Source organism: Callionymus lyra, chromosome 11 (genome assembly GCF_982586985.1).
Source record: "Callionymus lyra chromosome 11, fCalLyr1.hap1.1, whole genome shotgun sequence".
NCBI lineage: Eukaryota > Metazoa > Chordata > Actinopteri > Syngnathiformes > Callionymidae > Callionymus > Callionymus lyra.
In genome coordinates, this window is record NC_141828.1 from 18339750 (window position 1) to 18366482 (window position 26733).

At 39.4% G+C, this 26733-nt stretch overlaps 1 protein-coding gene across 5 annotated transcripts; it reads right to left on the reverse strand.

Annotated features, from left to right (window-relative positions):
- Positions 1 to 892: 892 nt before the first annotated feature.
- itsn1 (intersectin 1 (SH3 domain protein)) lies at positions 893 to 26675 on the reverse strand. 5 transcript variants are annotated; one of them, XM_087803369.1, is made up of 46 exons: positions 26534 to 26675; positions 23153 to 23207; positions 22051 to 22143; positions 21912 to 21975; positions 21687 to 21841; positions 20333 to 20506; positions 20162 to 20237; positions 19950 to 20062; positions 19813 to 19876; positions 19591 to 19728; positions 18907 to 19001; positions 18693 to 18832; positions 18437 to 18559; positions 16173 to 16322; positions 15954 to 16094; positions 15722 to 15809; positions 15507 to 15646; positions 14966 to 15084; positions 14632 to 14882; positions 14356 to 14519; positions 14205 to 14219; positions 13731 to 13966; positions 13491 to 13662; positions 12456 to 12542; positions 12186 to 12379; positions 11860 to 11954; positions 11623 to 11795; positions 11492 to 11537; positions 11284 to 11405; positions 11100 to 11223; positions 10841 to 11035; positions 7404 to 7525; positions 6603 to 6709; positions 5747 to 5848; positions 5600 to 5681; positions 5298 to 5396; positions 5144 to 5227; positions 3877 to 3960; positions 3665 to 3796; positions 3531 to 3611; positions 3348 to 3469; positions 3199 to 3281; positions 2167 to 2250; positions 2044 to 2108; positions 1820 to 1928; positions 893 to 1752 (listed from the first exon to the last, which is right to left on the reverse strand). In XM_087803369.1, the coding sequence occupies exons 1-46, from the start codon at positions 26546 to 26548 to the stop codon at positions 1604 to 1606; spliced, it is 5322 nt and encodes a 1773-aa protein (XP_087659495.1). In that variant the 5' UTR covers positions 26549 to 26675; the 3' UTR covers positions 893 to 1603. The 5 variants fall into 5 exon arrangements, with proteins under 5 accessions (XP_087659495.1, XP_087659494.1, XP_087659499.1 ...); XM_087803368.1 differs by having other exon boundaries at positions 20162 to 20240; XM_087803373.1 differs by having other exon boundaries at positions 894 to 1752; positions 11875 to 11954; positions 14356 to 14516; positions 20162 to 20240.
- Between the last annotated feature and the right edge of the window lie 58 nt (positions 26676 to 26733).

The window sequence follows — 26733 nt, forward strand, 5'->3', positions numbered from 1 at the left end:
GTTGGCACTTTAAATAACTGGCTCGAATAGATCTTAAGAGTAAAAAGCTCGGAATAAAGCTGTTGCCTTAAGAAGAAGGCGCACATTTAAATCCATGGATTACAATATGATTCATTCACAATGCAATTAATACACAAAGATTCAATTTTTATGCGATTCAATTCATTTATGTAGAATTTACATAATTCACTAAGCTTTTAATTATATTACCTTCTGTGTGGACAGTAGCATTACTACAAAATAGGGTCACCATCTTCCCAAAAAATAATCCAAAGATCTCAGATGAAATCTGAATAAAAAGAAAAGGATATTCTTCACCGGCACCAAGTCTGAGAAGAGGCAGGTTAAGCGAGGAAAAAAGAAATCTTAACGACAGGGTGGAGAAAATGTTCGCCCAGAGAAGACTCTGCACAGCTTGTCGCCACATCCAAACTCACGTTCATCCAAGTGGCAGGTCACAGTACTACAGCCTTCCCTACAATAATTAAATATCCACTAGATGGCACTCTCTTAAAATATTTGACTCTGATCTACGAGTGTGGTTTAATTGACGTCTGAATATACATTTCCTAAACAAGATAAAAACGGCTTAAAAAATGAAGAAATTGTGGCACTACAAACTAGTTTAAAAGTCTAAGCACATTGGCGATTTAATAAAGCGGAGACCATTTTAAAGATGAATACAATTTTGCTCCAATTCTACTTTTTACATTGTTGAATCAAATGGCAAAACTTTTCAAATGATCTATTCTAAACAGAGTGAAAAACACAGCCATGTGTAATTCATTAAATGATCAGCAGAAAGGGTCAGATTCTCTATCAACATTAAACAGAATTCCTTGGAAAACAGTGCAGATGAGAAGGCAAGTGATCGATATACAAAAAACTTATGATATGGTGATATGTATGATCATTTAAGATTCAAGGAAAAACCATCTTGGGCCAACTTAACTTTATTCAAACACTAGAACAACAACTTACAGTTTGTCTATGATGATGACGAAGACCAACTTCATCATCATCGGTTCTGTACACACCAGGCAGGTGAGAGGAGGACGGGGCTTAATCAAGCGGTTCTACGTACACCTTCTGATTGGACAGTGGCTGGTCGCTATAGTAACAAGTGAGGAACATCGTGTTATGAAAGTGCCCAAGTGCGAATGCACTGCTGACGACTGTTTTCTCGTACGTTAATTTTCGGGGTCATCGCACTGCCGCTATGATGTCACAACACAAAACTAGGAACAATGTGTGTTCAACAGCGAAGAAGAAAATAATAAAAAAAAAGACACACTGGTTCATTGCTGCGGTGGCACAAACTCTCACAGTCTCTTCTGTGACCAACCAAACCAGTCTTTCAACACACACATACGCAGGGAGGCGCACACACACACACACATTGACACACATGCCGACTTGGGATTTGGGTCAGGGGGAAAAAAAACTGCCATTGTGGAATGCAGAACACAACCCTGGCTGGTCTGGTCAGTCCTGGCCCAGACCCGTTAAAATCCCAGCCGACCGCTGAGGTCTGGATGATAGGAGTTCAGCCCAGGGCAGTTACTCTCAGCCTGTTCGGGTCTCATCGAATCTGGACCGTATGTCAGGGTTCCTCAAACAGTTGCAGGTCCAGCCTGACGACAATCTCTCCCGTCGGGACCTCGTGGAGCAGGAGCCTCTTGGTGATCGGCCCTTTGGAACCCTGGTCCTTCTTGATCTCTGCCAAGCGGATTTCGGTTCTGCCAAGAAAGTCTGACAATACAAAGAAAGTCAATAAGTGAAGGAATCGATCGTACCTCAAAAAAAACAAGTGACCGACCATCGGGAGAAAACTGGTCTCGTTCAAAAACGGTGACACATAAGACGTCCTGTTCCAGATCCTTGATGAAGAACTGACAGTTGGAGTTCCATTTTGGGTTCAGCGTGTCCTTCAGCAGAAACACACTTTCAAAAAACCAGCCGGCATTACATCGACATATCAAGTCTAATTATGATCAAATCATGACTAACAAAAGCAAAAATATAAAGGCAACAAAAATGCACCTGCAGGGTTTTAGTGATGTGGCACTGAGAGCCCATGGTGACCTCACAGTACGGGTTACTCTTCCCTGCAAACAACAAACTCACTTAGTAGAAGCAACACATCTCAGGTGTGTTCGTACTGACCGTGAGAGCGGCAGGGTTTCAGCTCAATTCCCTCCACGATGTTGACCATAAGTCGGCCGATGCCTGTTGCCCTTTGAGAGCGAACTGAAAGAAAACAAGTGAGTCGGTTACTTTAGAACAGTAACTTAGTTACAATACTAAATACTTATTTCAAAAGGAAATCAATTACAAGTTATTTTCAAAGTAACTATTTACTAGGGAAAGTAACTTTTTGTAAGAGAGGGATAAAGGTAATTTGCCAAGTGTACATGTAAGTTAAAATGCTGTGATTAAACAATTCAAACAAAATGTAAGAATAAAAAATGTAATGAACAAAAACAGATAAAATAATACATTTAGGTTGCATGAAATACAGATTGCCTATTTCTCTCTCTACAGGCAGATACTTTAATTTATTTACCCCCAATAGAAACACACAAGTCACTTTTTCTTAATGTTCGTACTAATCACACAAACCTATTAAAATTTAAATAAAAACAATAAAATTAAACAACACTGTATTCAAAAACACAACAACCTTTATAGGAAATAGCGATACACAACTAAAAGTGTTAAATAACTTGAAAACTTTCTGTTTTATCGGCTTACAGACAGAAAATCGGGGTTTTCAGTGCAATACTTTTTTCATTGAAGTGATAGTGTTCATTTATAGTGTTTCACCATTAGTTTTAACAGATCATACACTCTTGAACGCATCATAGCAATCCCATTGTCATTGAATGCATCATTAATGTTTAATAGGTGCAAAGAAAGTTAACAGATGTTGTGTTTCTTTTAGTCTTTACCTCATTCAGCATTTATTGTTGACTATTTAAAGACTGATAACATAAATTTGAACACACATATATATATATATATTCCTTATGGTGTATAAAGACAAATAACCCCTTATATAGAATAAAAACATTGCCTAACACGGATCAAATTAATTAACAAGGTTGTCAAAATCATAGTAAAGACTCATGTTTTTTTTTTATTACAAAGTAATTAGTTACAGCACTTAACCACCAGATTTTTGCTTCACTGACATACCCAAATACGCCTTTTCTCGCTTCCTCTTCTCCGTCTCGATGAAAAGTTCTGATGCTGCCTTTATCTTTTGGACCCACGCCGTCCTGAATGTGCACACACGGGGTCATCATCATCATGTATCAATATGATTGGTTGATGGGTGTTTCTACCTCTCATTGATGCTCTCTGCCCTCAGTGTGTAGACTCGGTCGATGTGCGAGATGTGGAAGAGCGGCTCGTCTCCTGACGGGTCGGTGGGAAGTTTCACCAGAACTTCGTTTAGAAATATTGGCTGTAGAGAGGAAAGTTTAGTGTGTGCATTTTCAATGTGTGTGCGTGTGTGCGTGATATACCGTCTTGTACATGCGGTACTGCAGGTGAGTCTTTGAAGAGAAGACTTTGTCACAGCCAGAGAAGCCGAGAGGTTTGGTGACCTGCACAAGCATGAGGTTAGACGCAGGTGGACGAATAGACGAAGGAGCCTCACCTGAGTCAGGAGCAGGAAGTCATTGAAGAGGAAACCAAAGAGTTCTTTGCTGCTCTTAGCCTTGAAAAGTTTCCCACTGTGGAGAAACTTTCTCGGACCGAGGCAGTTTGTGACCGAGTTAAAGACCAGTTGCTGCAGACGCACACAGACACACTCATCACAAACGGGGTATAACATAAAAGTTGATGGGGTGAAACGGGAAAAGGTCAGACCTCGGAGAGTCCCTCACACTGGACGTGGGCTTGGATCCACTCTAATCGGTCAGAGTTCTCCTTCTCCCGCACACCTTCGTTTACCTGCAAGGTTCAAAGTTCACCAGTTAAGCGTTTGTGGGTTAACCCTCTGACACCAGCAGAATAAGCATCATGATTATTCAGCTGAATCAAGCATTTTTAATTTAAATTTTTTACACTTTGATAATTTTTACAGCCACGAGGCATACACAAAGAAATGTCTGCCGATTAAACAACCATTTAACCATTTGTTGTTTTTCTTTGACCTATGTTCTTTGTCTTTATCTTTAGACTTAGATTGTGTCATCTTGTTCTTCCTCTTTATGTTCTTCTTCTTATTTTATTTTTTATGTATTATTTTTTATTGTTTATGAAAAATTGCTGGCTATTGGTAAAAAACAATTTCCCGAAGGAGACCTCCTGAGGGATCAATAAAGTTTTACCTTACCTTACCTTATTTAAAGTGATAGTTTGACTGAAATTCAAACTTTTCTCATTTTCTACTCACCCTCATGTCGACTAATGGTTGGGATTTATTTATTGGGAGTAATCTGTTTCTTTTTAGAGTTATAGACAACAACAAAAAATTAAAATGTTAATTTTAATTGTTGTCTTTATCCTCGTCCAAAAAGATACTCAAACGCATCCAAATATCACTGTACTACTCGTCTGTAACTTCGATCTTGTATTGAAGCCTCAACATTAGGAATCGTTACCGAAAAACTCAAATAAATCAACATTTAAGTTTGTTTGAAGCAGAAGTTATCGGTCTCTCAGTTGCCGCCTGACGCGTTTCCTCATTCAAACACAATTCAAGTGTCACTGCGAAAGAGCAATATTTAGATTAGATTAGATTTTTCTTTTTTAAATTTTACTCTAATGGCCTAGATTCTTTCGCTAAAAACAAACTTAAAATATAGACTTGTTTTCTTGTTTTTAACAATTCCTAATGTTGAGGCTTCGATACAAGATGAAGGTTACGACAAGTACCATGGAGGTGCATAGTTTTGGAGGAAGACGAAGACAACTGAGCTCTGGTCGCTACATTAAAAAGGAACATACATGTTATAACTTTAAAAAGGAACAGATTACTCTGAAAATAAACCCCAACTCTTTGTCGACATGAGAGTGAGTAGAAAATGAATGACTAACATGTAGAATTTGCAGAAAAGGTTGGAGTCTTGATCGATTGCAGTGGCGTACGATGTTAACGCTGGTGTGTGTGTGTGACATATGAATGCATTACCTGCGAACACAACTCCTCCGCTTTCTCCAGGGCAGCCTTTAGGTGACTGTTGTCGGGATGAGATTCTGGAGTGTTTTCTAAAATCTGGGGCAAAATACAAACATGGCTGACTGAGAGGAAAGAGGGGAAGGTAAATTTGTGTGTTTTTACTCACATTCTTGATGATGAGTGGGTATCTGGTCACTCTCTGCATAGGCTTGAGAAGGAAGCTGGACAGTGGCATACCTTTGCACCGAGGGTCCATCGCCAACCTCTATATGTGCAGGAAACAGTCACACACGTCTGAGACTTTATTTATAGACAGTTTTATTTACAAAAATTGTATTTTTGTATTTGTATGGAATCTGTCCCACTACCCAGGTGTCTCTTTTCACATAGAACTTAAAAACAAACATTTAATATCTAACTATCTAGCTTAAATTGATTCAAACCCATGTGTGCATTAATATTGAAAACCTTGAGAAAGTCTTTAATGTCCGGGTTGTCGTCGGTTTTCTGCTGGATTAGCGTAGCTCCATTTAACTGGCAGGAACAAAACCTAAACATAGGATTCAGAGTTAAGAACTCCACTGATGGAGGACCTATACGTGGCAATTGGCGAACCTGATGTATGGCTGCATGTGTGGAAGCTGGTTGGTCAGAATGTCACCAATCATTTTCACAGGCATTCGTTCGCCTGACATTTTCTTTCTGACCCTTAGAGCCCTGTAGGGAGAGACGAGGGAATCAATGACATAGTGAGGTCGCATCATGGGGGCAGTAGCTGAAGCAAAGTGGTCCAGAAAATAAAAATATGGAAGACCTCTACTGCTCATTTTTCCTTGAAGAGAAGCAGTAGTTCTACTCCCTGGTGCCTTAGCCCCTCACTACATTGAGGGGGGGGGGGAGTCAGAACACCATGTGGAGAAAACTAATGTTATTAAAGTATATCTGTTGTCTTGTTCATTGGGTCACTTACCAAAGTTGATAAGAAGTAAATACTAAAAAAACTAGTCTTTGTAAGAGAGAGACCTGCGGCAATATACTCTCTCACTTATGCAAAATCAAACTTTTCTGTCTGAGAACCATGGGTTGAGATGAGCTGGTATCAAAGACGACTGCTTCATATTAGCATGTAAATACTATTAGCCACAAATATATTACCAGCAAGAACTGAAGGTCTCGGTCTGAGGGGCCAAGAGCATAACAATGTGTAAAAGAAGACACCAAAAGAAGCAAGGATGAAGGATTTGGGTCACTTTCGATTTTTATCAGAATATATACGAGAAGAATCTCAAATTCTATATTAAAAAACATGGTTTAAACTACAATAAAATGCTTTTTTTAAGGCTTTAATTAAGAAAGTAAAATTTACTTTATTTATTTTAACAGTTATTAAGCAGCAACATATGTGTGCAAGATGTAAACACTTACCACTTAAAACAAGAGCAAATAAAAGTGCTAATAAGTGCGTGCTTACTTGAGCAGCTTGATGTTACACATGATAAGCTCCTTCCAGTTTACAAAGATCATGGCTACTTCCTTTTCTGTCAGGAACTCTGCGTCGAGAAGAGGCTTGTGGAAAATCTGAGGGAACAAACAAATAGTTATAAAATCTGAATTTCTTCATCTATTTCAAAGTTAAAATGTTTTTCAATACAGCTCAAAATCTATTGAAAGGGCAACTAACACTCAACTCTCCTGACTCACTCTCATGTTTCAAATATTTAAGTCTTCCTCTCCAAAACTTATTACTTCATAAAATTCTCCTCCGTCTGAAATCTCAGCGAACGAGAGGTTACGAGAACGGAGTCCATTATGACGTAATAATGGCTTCACTCCTCCTCCAGCCAGCTGTAATCATGCCCTGCTTTGTTTATACAATGAAGGTGGAGACTTCCGGGAATGATGACGAACAGTGATAAACATTGATGTTTGACCAATCACAGCAGAGTGGGTGTGGTTATGGTAAACAATTTATCTCCAGTGGACGGGGCTAAAGCAAATTTTCTAATGAAAATATTTAAACGGTTAGAGAGTTATGTCACAAACAGACTCGTACTGATGAGTACAATAGAGTCTTACTCACATCAACACATTAGATGACCTTTAAAGTATTAACCTGGATTGTGAGTCTTAGCTTAGTGGTCACAAAATTGTCCAAAATATGAGAGCAGTTTAAGTCTAGGCTCTTTTAAAATGTCTATATGCGACTTTATATTTTTAAGATTTCCTCCTTTTGTGACCAAACTTTGGAAAGGTATACTGTACATTGACTCACCTCAGTGACCAGCTGCAAGTCGTTGACATAATTTTCCTCAGTGATGATAAGTTCATGGATGTAACCCTGACGCTTCCTCTCCATCGGACTGAGCATGTCCAGCAGGTGGAGGTCTGCACACCCTGCAACACAAACCAACCGTGAGCCATCGAATCTCCTCACACATCCGTCAGTCATCAGTGCACTCACCTGGCAGAGGCCACATCTGTCCAATTTAAAGTTTCACCTTTTTTTTCTCCAACATTTAAAATTGTTTTATTTTAGAACATCTGAGGTCGAAACAAAGCAGCTCGACTATTCTAGAGTCATTTTTTTGGTTTAAACTCTGCACCTGATTAAGTTGAGCTTAACTTTATCATCTGGGCGTCTTCTTGAATTTCCTCTTTATACGTGACATGGCAGTTCTTTAGTGTTGCACGTTTATCTTTCTAATGACGCAACTTTGACTGAAATACGTATTTCGGACCACATGTCTTGGAAAAAACATTTTAATTCTCTACTGGTTAAAATGGTGACTTGTGACATTAGTGAACAGGTTCAATGCCCAAACAAATGTCTTTGATCGGGTTTTAAGTCAGAAATTCACGACTTAGCATTTGCAACAAAGGTAAACAATTTTGACAAATACTGTGATGAGGATCAAAACAAATCTGACATGGCAACAATGGTTGTCTGTTGCTATGGAAACAAGTGGACCGATTGCATACGGATGAGAAAACTTGCCATCTTAATACTGCTAGCACCACCAGAAGAGGTTAGTTAAGACTTTTCAAAAAACAAGTATTTAAACACAATTAAAATACTATGACGTAAATCACATTTAATTAATGGTTATGTGAATTACATTCTTTGTTATTGTATTTAAAAAACAGGAAGATATCTGCTTGTTGAAGAAAAGGAATTATTTAACCATGTTTTGTTATCAGCAGCCAAGGTTTATACTCGGATGAAATCAGTGCAATTTGTTAATTTAAAGTCTATTTAATCCCCTTTCTAAATGGTGCTACCCGTTTCCATTTTTTTTTTTAAACTAGAATTTCTGTCCTGGAATGAGTTTGATTTTGACCATTGTCTTGTTCAAATGCAACAGGTTGGTCACCATAGCAACAGACAAAAAGAAACATATGGACAAACACAAATCATGAAATCACTTTAAGTTAAACATAAAAAGATTCCACGCCTTCTACGATTAGAAAACTCTGTGGCCTGCCGGCTAAGTGTTGGTGTTTTTAGCAGTAAAGGAGGTTAAAAGCTTTGGCTGGTTACATTCACATGGCGAATCCTTTTTTTTTGTGACGACAACAAAATCAGTTTGTAAAACAGCCATATTTATGTTACATAATAAGAGTTTAATGATAAGACTTCTTGTCAGGAAACCAGTCATTTTTCAATGATTAAAATGCAATGTTGCATGTTAAACTATGTGAATATGAACATTACTTAAATACAACTGGTTGTGACCTGACAATACTTTTGAATAATCATTAATAAAAAAGGTAATTTTGCCCTCAACAAATCATATACTTAGTTTGATGACTTAATCTTTGTTCAAACTCAACTAACAACCACAAAATTGGCGCCATGTGAAGGGTTCCTTATGTGGAAATAGCTAGGGAAGTGAGGATAGTAAGAACAACTGGTCCTCCTGCAGATAGTGGGTCTTTCTGTGAAGCTGTAGATCGGGGCGAAGTTAGTGTGTGGGCCAGCAATTTGATTGATGGGTGACTAAAAGCTGCTGTACCAATGGGAAAAAAGGGAAAGAATAAAAAAAATAAGGAAAGGAAAGGGGGAGGGAGTGACCAATGACAGAATGTCCTTTCAAGCCACAAAATGACCCACTATCCACACCGAGTGTGTGCATGAGAACATGTGTAAATATCAGTCCAATCAGGGAGAGAGGATCCTTCTAGCCCCACCTCTCCTCATTATCTCCTCCCAAGAGCAAAGGCGGTGGAGGAGAGAGGAAGAGAGGGGGAGCTCGGAGTCACTGTCTCTCTACTGGGGGAGAGTCCAGGCCATCTCCTGGGGTCATGTGACCTCTTGCTGCTGTCCCATTGGATGAGTGGCCTAGTGGGTCTCTTTGAGGGCTTTGAGGAGGAGGGGGGTGTCTGGGTAATGATATGATCCTAGAGAGAGGACGACAACAACAACATCAACAAAACCAACTAAACAAAACAACAATAACAACAACAACAGTTGGGTAAGGTGATGAAACGAGGACAGTGTGGGAGTCGGATGTCACACAGAGCCTGTAGAGCAAAGTATATTTGCGGATGACATTCTGCATCGGTTTTTGTTGATCAATTTTTGTATGCACAACCATTCCCTTAGAAACTAACATTTTTGCCAGATTAAAGATTTTGTGATAATGATGTCATCTGCAAAATAAACCTAGCTCTAACCATTTGAAATACTTTAAGGGCAAATCTGAGGTGAACAGATCTGGTGTTGGTGCTCTACAAACTCCATCACTAGGTGCTTTCACACTAGGTTCAAAGGCCCATACAAACACTTATTTGGCTTGAAAATGTGTATAACATGTTTGCCTGTCTACAATGCTGGACTTGGGCCTGAGCCAGGGCAAAGTCACAAAACTCCAAAATAACGTAGATGATGATTTTGGTATGAGCTGACCTTTTTAATTCATGTCGGGAAGACTCATTCATCATTGCTTTAAACCAAGCTAATTAGTTGAGTCAGAAGTTGCGTTTAATAGTGATTTTAAAACTAGTTGAAGGTTGTTATCGCTGAACAACGCTGCTGCAAATCATCATTGAGGAAATCGGCAACAAGGCAGACAAGTTGTCATGTAACTATAGTCCCTGTTCGCCATACTTTCGAGCACATGAGCAACATGATCTAAAACATGATTTAATTAAATAGGTGAAAAAGTGTATTCCCAAGTTGCCAGTATGTTTTCTAAAAACAAATTCTATAATGTCATCACAATAAAAACTGAATATGTTTTTGGTTATTTAAATAAACAAATGTAGCTGCATGTTTCAACTGACGGACCATTGTGAGTGCATGAATGGATTGTTCGGCTTTTCCAAAATATGGAAAACCTACACGACGTATGGTGCTTTTGACAGAAATGGGCATCCTTCTGTCCATCCTTCTAAATATTGCTGCTAGTCCCGTGAAGAAATATTGAGGGGCAAATCGGACTTCATCCCTATGAGCCTGGGTCCATAGCGTGAAAGCAGCCTATGCTAACATGCTAAACAAACACATGCAGGGACAGAAAGTAGGTGAACAGGCAAGCCAACAAAGACACACACACACATAAGCACGCATACGTGACAACCCGTAAGAGGCCCAAAGACATGCCACATACCGAATTCAAACCTGATCAAATGGACGATATCTAGTGTTGGTTTTGTTTGTGCATGTGTGTGTCTCTCTCTCTCCCACTGTGTGCATGTGTGTGCACTTACATTGTGTGCTGGGGTCCATGTCTGTGGTGAGCTTCACATAGTTGCTGGGAAACAACCCCTCCCTCCCGTTGAGCTCTCCCTTCCACCAATCGCAGTCGTCCTTGTTCAAGACGGTGATCACCTGACCTTTCTGGAATGCCAACTCATCATCGTTCTGAGCCACGTAATCGTACATGCCGATTACCTGACACATGACTGCAAAACATTTATAGTGAGAAGGCAGTGAAAGGGTGAGGGCATGTGTAGCAGTTCGGTGTACCTGTGTTAGGAGTAGCCAATTTAGGGGGGGTGGGTTCCGTGGGAGTGGTCTTGGTGGTGCTTGGACTCAGCAGCTTTACATAATTGGCAGGGAACCAACCAATTTGACGCTTCTTACCCCGAGCCTAGAGCAATCAAGAGGATTGAGTACCAGCCTAATAAACAACTTGCTGACATATCAGTACCTGAAGCTCTCCCTCCCACCAGCCGCCCGGGTTTTTCTTCCTGATGAGGATCAGCTGTCCAGGCGCTAACGTCAGCTGTTCTGCACCAGTCGCACTGTAGGGTGCAATAACCTGGGCGATTTCTGTGAGAGAGGCCAACAGTGGATCAGTCACACAACTACGAAACATCTGCACTTCACGCACAACTATGACTACTATCAACACTAACCTGGCTTTTTACCAAGACTACCGGTTTTCCCTCCTGCTCCAAAACCCTGAATAAGAGAGAAAAAGTATTATTTAGTTTTCTTGCTTACCAATACAAAGTCTTTATAAAAAAGAATTGTTGGACCCACTTACCTCTTGAGTCGAGTCCCGTGGTTTCACATAGTTTGAGGGGAACACACCAGTCTTTCCAGCAACTGTCCCAGTCCACCAGTCTCCTTCTTTTCTATTAACCGTGACAACGTCCCCTTGTTGGAAACTCAGGTCTCCCTGCTCACTACTCTCGTATGTGTACATTGCCACAAACTCTGTAGAGAGGAATATATACATGTTCAGTTTGATGACTTTTGTGTGTCTGTGAATGTATGCGACCTGAGCATGTGTCACCTTCTATAGAATCTGAAGGTTTTGCAGGGGAGGGAGATGTTTTTTTCCCATTGGGCGAACCTTCTAAAGGAGCACTCTCACTAAAAAGACAAAAGGGATTTAAAGGTACATACAAATACACATGCAAACAAAATACTCTTTCAGCATTTACTTTAGAGTTGTGTGAATTTTTCTGCATTTTACATAGTTAGGTAGTGTTTTTGTAGACAAAAAGATACATATTTAATGATATAAATGATATGATTACTAATAGGTATGTTTAGGGAGTCGGCATAGAAAATAATATTTGTTGATGATGACTAAACACATACCTGTTGTTCTTGTTGCGCGATGAAGCCAAATTAGGCGTGGTAACTGCAGGTGCAGTCAAAGTGGGTGTGGTCATGGTGGGAGGCCTCACAACAGCAGTAAGGAGCTTGACATAACTTTTAGGGAACCAGCCTCTTTGTCCACTTTGTAATTCCCCTAGCCACCACATGTCTTGCTGCTCAAGCACTGTAATGATCTACCACAAAAGAAAGGTTTATTTCAATTTCAGGACAAAAGCAGCCTCCATAAATGTGCAGAGAGTTTGAACAAACCTCGTTCTTATTGAAATTCAAGTGGTTTTCTTTCTTAGCCCTCCAGGGATACAAAGCTTGAGCCTGAAGACCCTCCACCTTCTCTCCCTGGAAGAATGAACGACAATATCTCAAAAACTGCTTTCACATCTCTGTCAGATCGAATAGAAAATATATAGGAATTCAATATTTTGACTGGTGCATCTACAGAGTAGTCTTCTCATGACATCACGAGTAGGCGAGATAAAAATGGGGCAATATACGTGTCTCTAAAAGTATAAAATATATATTAAGAAACAATATCATACAAACGCCTATTCCAATGAAGTTGGGGCGTTGTGTAGAATGAAAATAAAAATGAATATAGGTTGAACAGGATTTCAAAATCTTTGTATTCTCATTAATTGCAACACATTTAGAGATTTCATTATCTATAGTACATTATATAATAAAAAGATTCAGAGAATCTGTAGAACTTTATATACAAAAGCAGAAAACTAACATTAAATGCCCCTGACCTTTGAACCCTCAAGCAATATTGCATTAAAAACCGACATCATTGTATTAAATTAACAGAGGGTTTAGACACATTAAAAAACATTATCAGTAAAAAGATTGTCTTTTCTCGCAAGTTAAACACTTCCAAAGAAAAGGCACAGATCAACAACATCCAGAAATGGCACCTTCTTGACCCGAGATGATTTAAAACTGACGGAATGTCACATATGTTTTGTAGAAAAGCATAGGTGTCACCCAAAGACGGCCCTCCCAGGCCACACTTGTACGTGCAAAAACAATACGATTTATCAGTTTGAACACCAAATATCTTTACACATCGCCCCAACTTCAGAGGAATTGAGTTTGTACATTCTGTATCAGCTGTAGACAGAGATGGGTATGTGAACTTATGCAAGTGCAGAAAAAAAGTATAACCAAATATTAATCCAATATCAATGTTGTCACTGAAAACATGTTAGTGCTTTTTGGAAATAAATGTATTCATTTGATATTAGAGGCAGCTAGACATTATTCAGGCTCTATATTTCAACACTTCACCTGTCCAAGCACTGGGGAGGGGGAAGAACCGGTTGTCATAGTTGCAGGTGTGAAGGCAGAACGCTGGCGCAACTGTGCCGACGGTACGCTGAGGGATGGATTCTGGTTGGTTGAGGTGGGCCAGGCGTCCCAGCCTTCGCTGTCTGACTGACTGCTGGGGTTTGAGGGCCAGCTGGACCAGAACAAAGAGAGCCACAGGTCAGAATAGAAGCGTGCAAGAGGTGACACACACATACTTACGTGGAGCTGAAGTCAGCCCAGTTGGAGTTAGCAGAGGAGGCAGGTGTGTTCCCCGGTGCAGGGGGTGGCGTGCTATTTGGCTGAGCTGCAGAGGGTGCGGTCGACGAAAATGCATGCATGCCGGTGGGTGCTTCACTCTCTGGGATCCGCTCGGCATAATTGGCTGGAAACCAGCCAGTCTGACCTCGCAACTCTCCTCCCAACCACCCTGGCTCTCCGGTTTGAGACTCATCGACCTGAGAATAGACAGACAAGTCAGAAACCCCAAGATCTAATGCACGCATGCATACAGTAAATATGCATTGTGCTCTTGAAAAGCGACTACTGAGTAAAGGTGATATCACAACACAGATGGAAAAACTATGATTTATTAGAATAGTGTTAAAACTCTAAACTCAAACCCACAGTGACACAATGATCCACGGCCACATGATGTCTGATTGTTCACATAAAAGCTCAAACACACAAACTTACCCATTCACCTTTCACCTTCAGTTTGGAAGAGGTGGGGAAGAAGAGGGAAGACTGGTAAGAAGGGAAGAGCACTCTCACATTCTCCGACACACACGCACGTGCACTTCCAACACACCTTCATCAAGCATCATCACAATGAAAAAGATCGTACCATGATTATGTCTCCAGGAGTGATGGTGATCTCGTCATGGCTGCGGGCATCAAATGGGTACAAAGCTCGATAGTAAACGACTTTCACCAGCTCAGACCCAGTGGCGTGCGGGTGGTCGAAGAGTGTGGAGGAGGCAGAGGAGGAACTGGGTGGAGCCTTTTCTACTGAGGACACGCACATCGACACACAATAATCACTGCTTTTGACACAACTCTGCTTAGAATAGTGAGCCATAAGATACAAGTTTAGGTCTAATCAAACCCATGATTAACTAACCTGTTGTTGGCCATTGTTCAGTTGGCGGGCCAAAGACCTTGTTTGGCTTCTCCAGAATTTCTTTCTTTCCTCTGCTCTGCTGGTCTTCCATTAACCCTGAAGTATTGCACCCCTCCTCTTCCTCCTTCATTATCCTCCTCTTATGCTCCTTCTCCTCCTGAGTGACCCGCTGTAGCCAGGCATGTGGAGCAGAGCCTGATACAGAGTTGAGAACATCCTCCCTCCACGACTGACCTTCTCTGGAGGGCAACCTTCCAAACACCACCGTTAAAGTTACTTGAGATAATGGTAATAGACATAATGATTAGCATCATGACAAAAAAATATCTTTCACCTGGGTTCTGGGAGTTCTACAGACTTCCTTGGCGCTTGTGAGAATCCTTGCGTATGTGCATCAGTCTCAATCTCTTTAAGTTTCTGTCTCTGCTGCCTACTGTGGATTTCTCTCAGCTCCTGAACAGGGAGAAGTAAGACAGAGTTTTCACAAACTGAGGAGAGGGTTCAGCATTTCAACAGTTTATCTGTATAAAGTTTTAGACCTGACATCACATTTTGGTGAGAAAGAAGACAAATACAAGACTTCACAAAAAAGTATCAAGTCTTTCACTTAATATTTGATCCCAATTCAAGCACCAAGTTTTCACCAATATACAGTATATCCAGTACACTCTTTTAGTAACTTAACAGGCACAATAGGAAGAGATGTACAGATGCGTTATACATTTATTTTTGCTCTATATATTACTTAAAAACAAAATGTAATTTTTCTTCATTATGTTCTGCAAAATCAATGTCAAATATCTGAAATCAGAAAATACCTTATGAGGCCATGAAGAAATATTCCACAATAGTGTTAAATACAATTGACTAATCACCTTCAGCTGGGTGTTAAATGCGTCAATCTCCAATAATTTGGCTCGAGTTTCTTTCTCCACTGAGTCAAGTTGATCTTTGAGCTGCTTTCGGTTGCTTTCCTTCTGCTCTACGGCCTTCTGGAGGGACGACAGATTGTCGCCTAACACACAGAAAAAAAATGCAGCCATTATAATTAGAGTTGTGCGTGTGTGTGTGGGGAGGGGTGTGTACTCACAGTGTAGACTATTCTGTTCAACTTGCTTCAGCTGATCGTTCAAACTTTGTTTATCAGGAATCAAACGCCCTAACCACTGCTGAGAGTCCTGCAACAACCAGAAATGGCGAGAAAGTTCAGACATCAGAAGCAACATTACGCCAGGTCACATGACTCGACAGAGGAAGGCAGCAATGCTTGATGGCTTTTTCTATCATTAAATAATCACAACACTCTTACGACCGACCAGTACCTGCAGCTGCTGCTGTAACAGCCTTATCTCTGCGATCCGGGCTTCTTTGGTCTGATTATTTTGTTCAACCTCCTGTTGCTGCTTCGACAGCCGGAATCGAACGTCTGTTAGCTTTCCCTCCAGCTGACACTTCTTGTCATTCTGGTGAAACAGTTAGATTCGCTTACTTTGAATTCACTTGTGATATTTGTCTAAGAGTCAATATCTGTGAGATGTTACCAGAGCCTCCAGCTCAAACTCGAGCGTCTTCTTCCTGGCCTTGAGCAGAACAATACTCTCCTGCTCACGATTCCGCTGGTTGAGAAGTTCCTGGCGACGCTGGCGCTCCCACTCCAGCTGACGTTGGCGCTCAAGCTCTCTTTTTGCTGCCTACAAACAAACACAGAAGTAAGAACTGGTGTCCTCTACTGGGAACAACCGATTCATTGCTTGAAAGTGCTTTTTACATTTTGCAATAATATAAAAGTTAAAAAAAAAAACATTTGTTTTTTTGTGCAGTAAAAAGTCAAACATATTTGTTGGATTTTTTAAGAAAGATATCCAACGGCGCCAAGCTCCATGCTTAGTGGCTGAAAAACCTCTGGCCTTGTAATTGTTCTTGTTGTCAGCCCAGAAAGGAATGCAGCTGGACAACGTTTGCCAGATACAGACACATACTAACTGTCACACTCGAGGGGAACAGCACACACAAAAAAAAGGGAGACAACCGTTGAGTTGGAAGGTTTGCTCAGCTGCACCATAAGAAATTCATAGTAGCAGACACTCATTCAGAGTTGAAACTGATGCGATAGCTGCACGTTGTAAATTTTTAGGAACTAAAGACCGATTAGAAGTGGTGCACAAGTGTGAAAATGGTGGCTGATAAGAAGAAGTGTTTGCGTTCAAACTACTGCTTGTGGAGAAATTACCCAGAATGCTGTTTCAGTCAAAAGTGTGTGAGAAAAACACACAGCATTAGATTCAGCAGCAGTTTTAAGTAAGAATTGTGGTTACAATTCCTTGTTGGAAGTATTCTTATAATAATGCTGACACTGTGCGTGTTGTCGTACCTCGTTTTGTATATGTTTTTTATTTTAATTACTGTGACGGTTGAAAGAGGTTTAAGTTGTGTTTTGCTTATTTATTTTCTCGTAAGAAGTTTGTGCTTTTATTTTGAAAGTCATCTTGTTGGAGACTCGGATAATCTCACAAGAAAGTACTGTGTTTTAAGTAGAAGAGCATATTAATTTGCATATTGTCAAGGACTTTTAGAAACTTCAAGAAAGGAAGAGAGAAAAGTATTTTCGCACGCAGCTAAAGAGGCATTGTTTATGTCGTAGTTTTTTGTTTTACACCAAATGTTTTTTATCTGTTATATTACCACTGTGTTATCTCTTTATTTTCTTTATAATTTATGTTTCATTTCATGGATTTTGGGAACAAGGCTGAAATAAACCTGTTGTACCCGTCTGCTTAAGGGAGAAACTGCCGAATTGAAGATAGCTGGTAACAGAGAAGGAAATATTCTGGATCACAAGGGTGCAATGGTGCCGATTTTTACTAAATTTTCCCAATCAATAAACTGAACTGTGAATAACTTTTTTTTTTTCACAAAACATGAAACAAACCAAACATGTCAAGTGCATTTATATCATAGAAGTTACACTTGTTTAGTCGAGTTTCAGTCTTACATTTTTTTTTCTGTGATAATTATCTTACACCATTAAAGGCACCTTAGCTGTTAACATGTTATTGAACGTACAGCATTATCACTTGGGGCTCAAACCGAATATTAAGGAGCATTGTTATTTTTAACGTGCGGCATACAATCAATGCAAATACATGAGACGTTAAAGAGTTAAATCACTTCAACTGGCGAGCGTAAACCAACCCTCTTTCTTGAAAATAATATTGCATTGCTTGTTATTAGACAGCATTAATAAAGAGACATTAATTATTTGAGTCCAAACTCACTATTTTGTACGACACAAGGACAAGACTGTCAATCAGGTGAACTGGGCAATGCGTGTTGGCATGGCACATTTGGTCTAATACAATCAGAACATTTCATTAATTTACTCAAGAATCCCTTGAAGCAACAGCTTTGATTGAACACAGGAAGATCCAAATAAATCTTTTAATGTTTCGAAAGTGGGTAGACCTCCTGTGCCGGCCCATTGGAGAATTTTAAAACTAGAAGAGGACAGGTCCAATCAAAGCCTGACCTACACATACATCAGTTCCAGGACTGCTTAGTGTCAATAAAGTTGTAAATTTACTTTTATTAGCAAAATAAAATGCTGAAGTCAAAGTGCAATGACTAAAATTGCCAGATTATTAAAAATATAATGAGACTGTGTGAAATGATGAATGTGTTTTTGGTGTGAGTCGCCGCAAAGTTAATCAGCGCTTACATTGTGTACGATTTTCCTCACATAATTAAAGCCTCTACACAACAATATTTCATCAGAATTCTCATTGTTGAAAGCAACAGTCGTTCATACCTCCCGTTTCTCAATCTCTCTGCGTCTCTCCTCCTCCCTTTGTCTCTCCAATTCACGTTGTTTCTCAAGCTGTTTTTCCAGCTCTTGCTGACGCCTCCTCTCCTGCTCCAGACGTTCACGCTCCTACAGATTAAATATATTAATTATGTATAAAGAATGTCTCCACAACACTATCCAATATCAAATACTTATGAGCATACACAACTCACATGTACATAACTACAGTCACATCTTCTCAAGCCTTAAAACCACACACCTTCCTTTCCAGCTCCTCCCTTTCTATAGTAGCCAGTCGCTCCTGCTCCTTCCTCTGCAGCTCCTGCAGTGCTTGTCGTCTCTTTTCTAGTTCCAAATTCCCTCGTTCAAAGTTCTCCCTCTTTTTGTCCTCGAAAGTCACTGAAACAGAGTCCAGATTTTTTTTCTTGTTCTGTGAATATTATACATGTATCAACATAAGTTTGTTCAGTTACCAGGAAGCTTTTTGTCTTGGCTGTAGTCCGCTTCCTCCTCTAGTTCTTCTTGGACGTTCTTTGTGTCGGACTGGACACTGTCACTGCGTACTCGTCTGACCACAAGGAAACACAAGATGACTATTGTACCACACCTGCTATATAACTGTAAAAACAAATAATTGAATGATTTTAATATTAAAATTTCTATCTGTGGCTGGATTGGATTACCAGAAAATGTTGGTAATCCTTTTCCATGTGTCTGGGCAGATGCTTGGCTTGTTAAAATAATACAAAATCTGTATGAAGTAGAGCACTTTCTCTCAGGGAAAGAGACGGAAACTTCCGAACACAAGGGGAGCGACATGAGTAAATACATTTACCCTGATCCCTTTTTCTTGTTTTGTAAACTGGAGTTTACTAAACATACAATGGTTGAAATACATTATTATTTTAATAACAGGAACCAACAACGAGGTGCTGATTATATTGATGTGGATGGTACCCATAACTGTAAGTAAGTAATTGTGCCACAGACAACTTGGTCTGCTTTAACAAATATAAATAATATAGACATGTTTAGACGTCTATAACAAATCAAGCATGCAACATCCACAGTGTTCGTACAAATTCTATGCCTTTACACAACATCAAAATCGATACTCAAAGTATTTCAGCTATAAGGCCACAAGTGGGAGATAGTACCTGAAGGTGGGTGGGATATAATCTGCAGGCAACACCGCAGGGAGAGGTAGACCTGACATGGCCATATCAATGAGATGCATAGCCAGGATGAACTCTTCCGCAGTGAGTTTCCCGTCCTGGTCAATGTCAGACAGACCCCTGGTGAATCAACGAGAATCCGGTTTGCATTTTAGTGCAATCACTTTAACAGCTTCATGATTAATTACAGTAATAAGTACTGACCAGATGGAAGCAAGCTGTCCCTGAGGAAGACTGGACTGCATCAGGATTGTCCGAGCCTGAGGACCTGGGGCACAGACGCCCACACCCATGTCAATCACTGCTGTGACTATATTAAGGTAAAAAACAAAGACCTATACCTGTAAGGTGTCCGCTCATCATCTTATCATGAGAGTTGAACAGTTGTCTATACTTCAGCCTACATGACTGTGGGACAGCCCAATCCACTTGAGACGGGGCCGGAGAACCACCACTTAAGGGGAGAAATGATCGAAAGAAGAAAGAAAAAGATGTCAACGTGGAAATATGCAGCAATCTAAACTTTTCCAGCATTTCCCCTCCCTTGACCTACCTGACGGCATCAAACGATGGGTTCTTTTGCAATTTTACACTGGATCGATTAAAAGATGAAGACTTATTTACAGGAGCTGCTGAAAAGAAATGAGGAAATGAAAGAATAAAGGACATGTGATACAACATGTAAGCAAGAAAATATTCTTCATTTTCTGCTCTACACACATACCTGGGTGGGAAAAGCCTGGGATTGGCGGGATCATACCACTTGGTGGCGCACCATTGGCAATAGATGGAGGTGGTAGAGGTGGAGAAACTCCAACAGGAAGTGGCGGAAGAGGCGGAACAACTGGAAGTGAGGTCACAGACAGTGGAGCAGCAATGGGAGGGAAGGGGGGGAGACCTAAAAAATGATACACAAAAAAGTTCAGTTGGGGATCATTACCACTGGTAATCAAACTCAGTGTGATGGTGTTGGCATTGTTGTAATAACCATAATGTCACCTAGATGGAGTAGTATATGACAACAATGTAATACCATCGATGTTAAATAAATGATCAGTGGCTCTGTAATCCCAAACGGCTGTTACTTTCATAACACTTTTCTATGCTGACTCAGGACTCAAAATACAGAACATAACAGCATGACAACACCAATATGCCCTTTCATCCACTTGCCAGAAACTATAACAATGTCAAACTACTGATAATGGGAATGGGATGCTGGAGGTTTAAATGTTGTTATGAGATGAAATTTAACATTTATCATATAATATTGAACTATTGCAGCAGCAAAGACCAATAAACAAAAATATAAACAACTATAATCGTGTATTGTGTTGCACTGTTACCCACAGTACTCCAAGAAGGTTAATAACTTTTCTTTTAATATTTTCGTTTAATTTTGCATTAATAACAGGCCTTGATTCTCAGTGGGTGAATTGATACTAGACATTAGACATGGACATTCAACAGGATATTACACATGTCCATATAAGAACAGACCCTTTGAAAAAGCCGCAGCCTCATTGGACTGTTTTCTCACTGTGAAGATCCTAATTGGTTGTAGATGATCAAGTGCACAAGGTCTAGTTATTATTAATGATGATGTTGATGTCACTATGCTGCTGATCATGATGATAACAGGTATATGTTGTCATAATAATGTTATTATTGTGGTGATTACAGTAGTCAAGTAAATATTTAAATGAAAAGACAGTTTTGTACAAACAGACACATACTGATGAGTACAATAGAGGTCCAAGATCCAAGAGACACTTAAATCAATATATTAGTTTCCTTGAAAAGAAAAAGACTATATCTGGATATACATCATCATCAGGATATTAAATTGAACCCATATAACACGGCATTAATTGTGATGATAATTATAGTGTTCCAGTAATTTAAATAAGTTAATGACTATGGTGATGATATCCCTGCGGTGTTGGTGATGTTGGGGGTGAATATCCTCAGCTTGGAATTAATTAAGTAAATTTACTCCCACTGAACTGATGACAACGCAAAAGTGGTTTCAATGTTCTTGTTAGTGATGATTTACTGTGACAATGATAATGTCTCACCGAAGCCAGCCTGGTGAGACAGTGAAAGTTGTTTCATGCTGGGGGGAAGCGTTGACGGAAGAGGATGGCCCTGCAGCATCAGCTTGATCAGCTTCATTGCGATGGAGAACTCGTAGATGTCCATTTTGCCATCGCTGTTCATGTCGGCCAGAGCCCTGCAGGAGTAGACATAAAACTATCACACCAATTCCAAACCGGTCACCTTATAGAAAGAGATGGACTCACCATATCTGAGCGAGAACGGGTGGAGGCAGGCCAGACTGAAGAAAGAAATTCCTCGCCTGGTCACCTGATACAATGGAAGGCATAGTATTTATCTAAATGCAATATAGGTGTGCGTGAATGCCACTAATGTATGCCTTACCTGTGATATAGCCACCAGAAGAGGGTGAAAGACTGTGGAACTGTTGGTCATGTTTGACTCTTTCGTCGACAGAGATTAAAAACACATCTGGACCTAAACACAAACATCATCCAGTTAGCACATTGATCACCAACAACACCAACAAAGAAAAGTCTATACGACAGTGTTCATTATTAGTTTTACTGTGAAAAACTGCAACATATATATCGGTTTAAAACCAATACTACCTACATTCTGTTCAAATCCTCAAAATGAGTTTGTCCCTTAGACAGGTTTAACCTTGTGAAAGCCACAGAAGACATCAGCATAGAAGCTTAAAGGCAAGTCCAGTGCTGGGATCAGGTTAAAAAGGTTAATTATCAATTACTTGTTATATTATTTTAAAGTAATTAGCTAAATTTCAATAGTACCCTCTTTAAATTGTATTCATTACGCTAAGTTAACGTTACTTTTTGGATTTTGTATTATGTTTGCTTTCATTGCAGGTTATTACACATCAAGAATTGATAACAGCACAATATAATGGACCAGTTGATGGCTCACGGCGAAAGCATATTGTGACACAGATACTGAAACTGTATATACATACATCATATACATTTTTTCACGATAATGAATCAACTGTATCAGAGTTTCTTTTGCTTTCAAATCATATTTTATTCTTATTATATGGTATATATGTCGATTTTGGCATTGAAATTAAAGCGCTGTCAGCAGTCATTATGTCCACAGCAGTTAAAGGAACTACGAAATAATGCATTATCTCAGTGATGACTGAGGAAGAGAGGATACAGTCAACTCCAGCAGCTTTGAAAGTTTCAAAACATGGAATCAGTTATGACTTCATCAACGGCAATACAATCTGTAAATTCCGCAACTCCAGAGTCAACAACTGTAGCAATACTTCAAATACAGCATATCATTGTTCCTACAGTACTGCGAAATCAAATGGCCAAATACAACGCTAGAAGTCACCGAGAGATGTACCAAGGAAATGATTGGGATGTCTTACTGTGTAAGAGCAGAAAGTAAAAGTTTACAGAAATGCATCACTTTAAGTTATTTGCTCAAACTGGTCAAGCCTCAGGTGTGCGTGAGTTACCTGCAAATGTGGCGGAAAACTGGGCCATTGTTCGCTCTTTTCGGTCTCCCACGGTCTGAAAAAAACAAAAAACATTGTGTAAACTTAGTGTGGGTCCCTCTCGTCTTTATCCAAATTACAGGGTGCAAATCAAGTCACGGGCTACAGAATCAGTCAAACTAGGTCAGAACCCTCACTCACTAACTTACAAAGTGTATCCTTGTCTCTACAGTAGTGCAGTCAAAATAAGAAAATGTTACTCCTGGATGGAATATATAAAACCTTAAACTATAGGCATTCCTACTTAGCAGGAGCCACTGGCTATTAAGTGCACAGCAGTTAAATCGACCTCCTGAGATAAAATACTGTAATACTGGGATTAACACTTTTAAATACTAGTTTGATTAAATATCAGAAATGAGCATTTCTTTGTTAGAAGTTCAACATTTTGATCAGTCTGAAGTTCTGCATTTAATGCTCAATGAAAGTTTGCTTGATGGCAGAAGTTTAGATGGTTTATGGAAAAGGTGTGAGGCTCTCAGAAGAGTTCTTGCACAGAGGGGATGGAAACTACAAAGACCCTGAGATTTAAGGAGTTTCTTCGGCAAATCATACAAATAGACGGATTGGGTTATTAAACTTTGATTCATCATGAACATCATGAACTCTCTTGAGCAGAATGATGGTGGTGAAGAACCTCAATATGAACATTATTTTTGTATTTTAAAGATGACAATACACAATATTTAAATGCCTTATCAAATTACACAGACTGAGGTGAAGTTCACATCACTTAACATTTACCCTTTTATCTTACCACACTAATATAAGCGTTTATATCCATTTCTTTAAAATTCTTAACTTTTCAGTAATATTATAATAAATTTTTTTATATGTCTTAATTCTAACTTAACTACAGGATTGATTAAGTTCGTTTTACCTAAAGGGAAAATCCATTATCTAACTGGTCAAAACTCTCCATTATTTTTTACTCTTTTCAGAAGAAAATGGATCCTAATTCACACCACATTAAAAAGCACTTTAAACACACGTTCATGACATTACTTGGGGGTTTTGAAGAAACCTGCCAACTCGAACAATAACAACGGTGATTGATGGACAGTTATGCATGTACTCCTGTTAAAAGGATGTTTTCTGGCCTTTGTCTGCAAACACTTGCTCGGTGTTATTCACCAATACTTTTTTCTTCTTCTCTTATTCAGTGTAGTTTAAACTCCAAAATGTTTTGGGATAACTTTTATGATTTGATAATAACTGTATTAAAAGAAGAGATATTGCTATGTAGAAAGAATATACAATGTTAATTCATCAGAGAGACGTATAGATCTATTTACGCGGTGAACCACCTTGTCTCTGAGCTTCTGACACTCACCGCAGATCGCCTTGTGGGACACATTCTAATTGAGTAGAATTAGAGCGGAAGCGTGAAGACGCCACAGCTCTTTCACACAGTTGGAAACCATGTGTTAAAGTCAGAGTGCATGATTTTGGTAAACACGTTGGGCAAGTTTCATATCTATATCGAAAGTCCTTACTCTGGTTCAGACCGCAGCCAGGAGCCCCACCTCCATATAGTGCATTTCAGCATGTGTTTAAAGGGGCTTTAATACAAGAGTGCAGAAATACACCACTGGAAGAAGCAACACTTTGTTGTTCTTGCATCTCTCTCTTCCTTTTCAAGTTCTGTGTTCTTCTGTTTATTACAATGTTGTCTTCATCCCACAGGTGACTATCTCCTAAATCAACTGTTATTTTTCACAACTTATGCACAAAAGATCCACATAAAATCTAAGGTACCAATCTAAAAACAAAGCATGCCGAGCCTGGTCTGAGTAAGTGAATTGTGCAATCTAGCTTGATCCAGTGCCAAAGTTAGTAAGTTTATATTTTAGCAGCTCACTATTTAACAGGTGAATTGGTTCACTACCGAGTGTACTTTCAGTAGTGATGTATAAGCAAAGTCTGCTTTGCAAATAATGATACACATTTAAAATATTGTCAGTTTGGTAAAAAGTAATACATTGGTTTTTGTTTTTTAATTAAATCTCTTTCTATCATTTAACAATTTAACACTTTCTTTGGCAAATACTATTGTAATGGACCACTAAAGTAGCCACGTAGCAAAACACCGATTTAGTTTAAATAAACGGAAAATAATTAATCAAATGAAAGACTTAGAACAAGACTCAAAATGAGCCAGAAGACTAATGAACAATGACATCAACTTAGACTGCAAAATGCCATACGACTGATGAAACTTGATCAAGCAGATTAACAAAAATAAAGAGACACTTGTTTATAAAGCGAAATCTGGTTCATGCATTTATACTGTACTCGTCTCCCAACGTTTGGAACCCTTAATAAAACACCATGGGATTTGCCGCACTGACAACTTAGTCAAGTGATTGGCGATCACACAACTTTTCAAATTAAAAAATATTTACTTTGTGTCAGAAGTAAAGATCTCATAAAAAAAACATATTTGAGCATACTAAATAACAAATCACTTACTAAAAAAACATGTCAGCGCCAAGACATTTTAAACACTCTCTCAAAAGACCGAATCCTGGACAACACATCAATAGTGGTGCCAACACACACAGAACCCATTAGAGAAGAATATTTATATTACGATTATTATTAGAAGTACAAATAATAATAATGTTAGAGTATTAACATCCGTTCCTGGGCAACATATGACCTTGTAGGGTGTGACTAAGCTCTTGTGACTTCCCTATTTCATAGTGCCTTTAATTGTAACCATTACATTGTAATGCAGTTAAATGTAATGAATAACATCTCCATGTCATAAAGAGGTTGAAATACTGTCTGGATGTCCTTCCTGGTGCACCCAATATTATTGACAGGAGTCTTATATGAAATAGAGGAGTGTTCAGAGTAGGTGTGTTGTCCTCTTTATCAAACAAGTGTTGGGAGTTGGTTTGGATTTGTTGGCTAAGCTTAAGGATTTGTTATAGATGCAAGCAGAGGCAAAGGGTGATCATAACAATAGTTATAACCAGGTCGACTACAGACAGTATAAGAGACTTCAGTAAAGAAGACAAACTCTCCTAAAAATCCAAAATTAAATTCAGTCAACATTAGAATATGCAGTAAATAGAAGCTAATGCTAACCGTAACACCAATTCGACTAGCAGCAATGATGCAAGTTGACAAACAACTATACGAAATGATAGTTATTTTGCCACTTGGGGTGAAAAGGGTGATCGTGTCATTCCTTCACCCCCAAAATACATCCTCTGGTGGTTAAACATCACAGTGACAGCGGACAATCTGAGGATATTTCGCACAGCAGCGGCGGTGCTAACAGTGCTAGCACAGCTTAACATCAAATCACTTCAGGACGCTGTGCACGCTTACCTTACATTTTAGCATACATCCTTCATTTGGAGGGTTAACTACCTCGTTGTAAGCTCATGTAGCCATTAATAATTAAGGATCTCCAATTTGGCAAAGGACCTCTTCGTCCGACGCTCTAATAAACCGATCCGCTGACCGACGTTTGGAAAATGGGGTAATGGCCATAAGTCTCGCGAGATTGCGACTTCGCTTATTAAAAG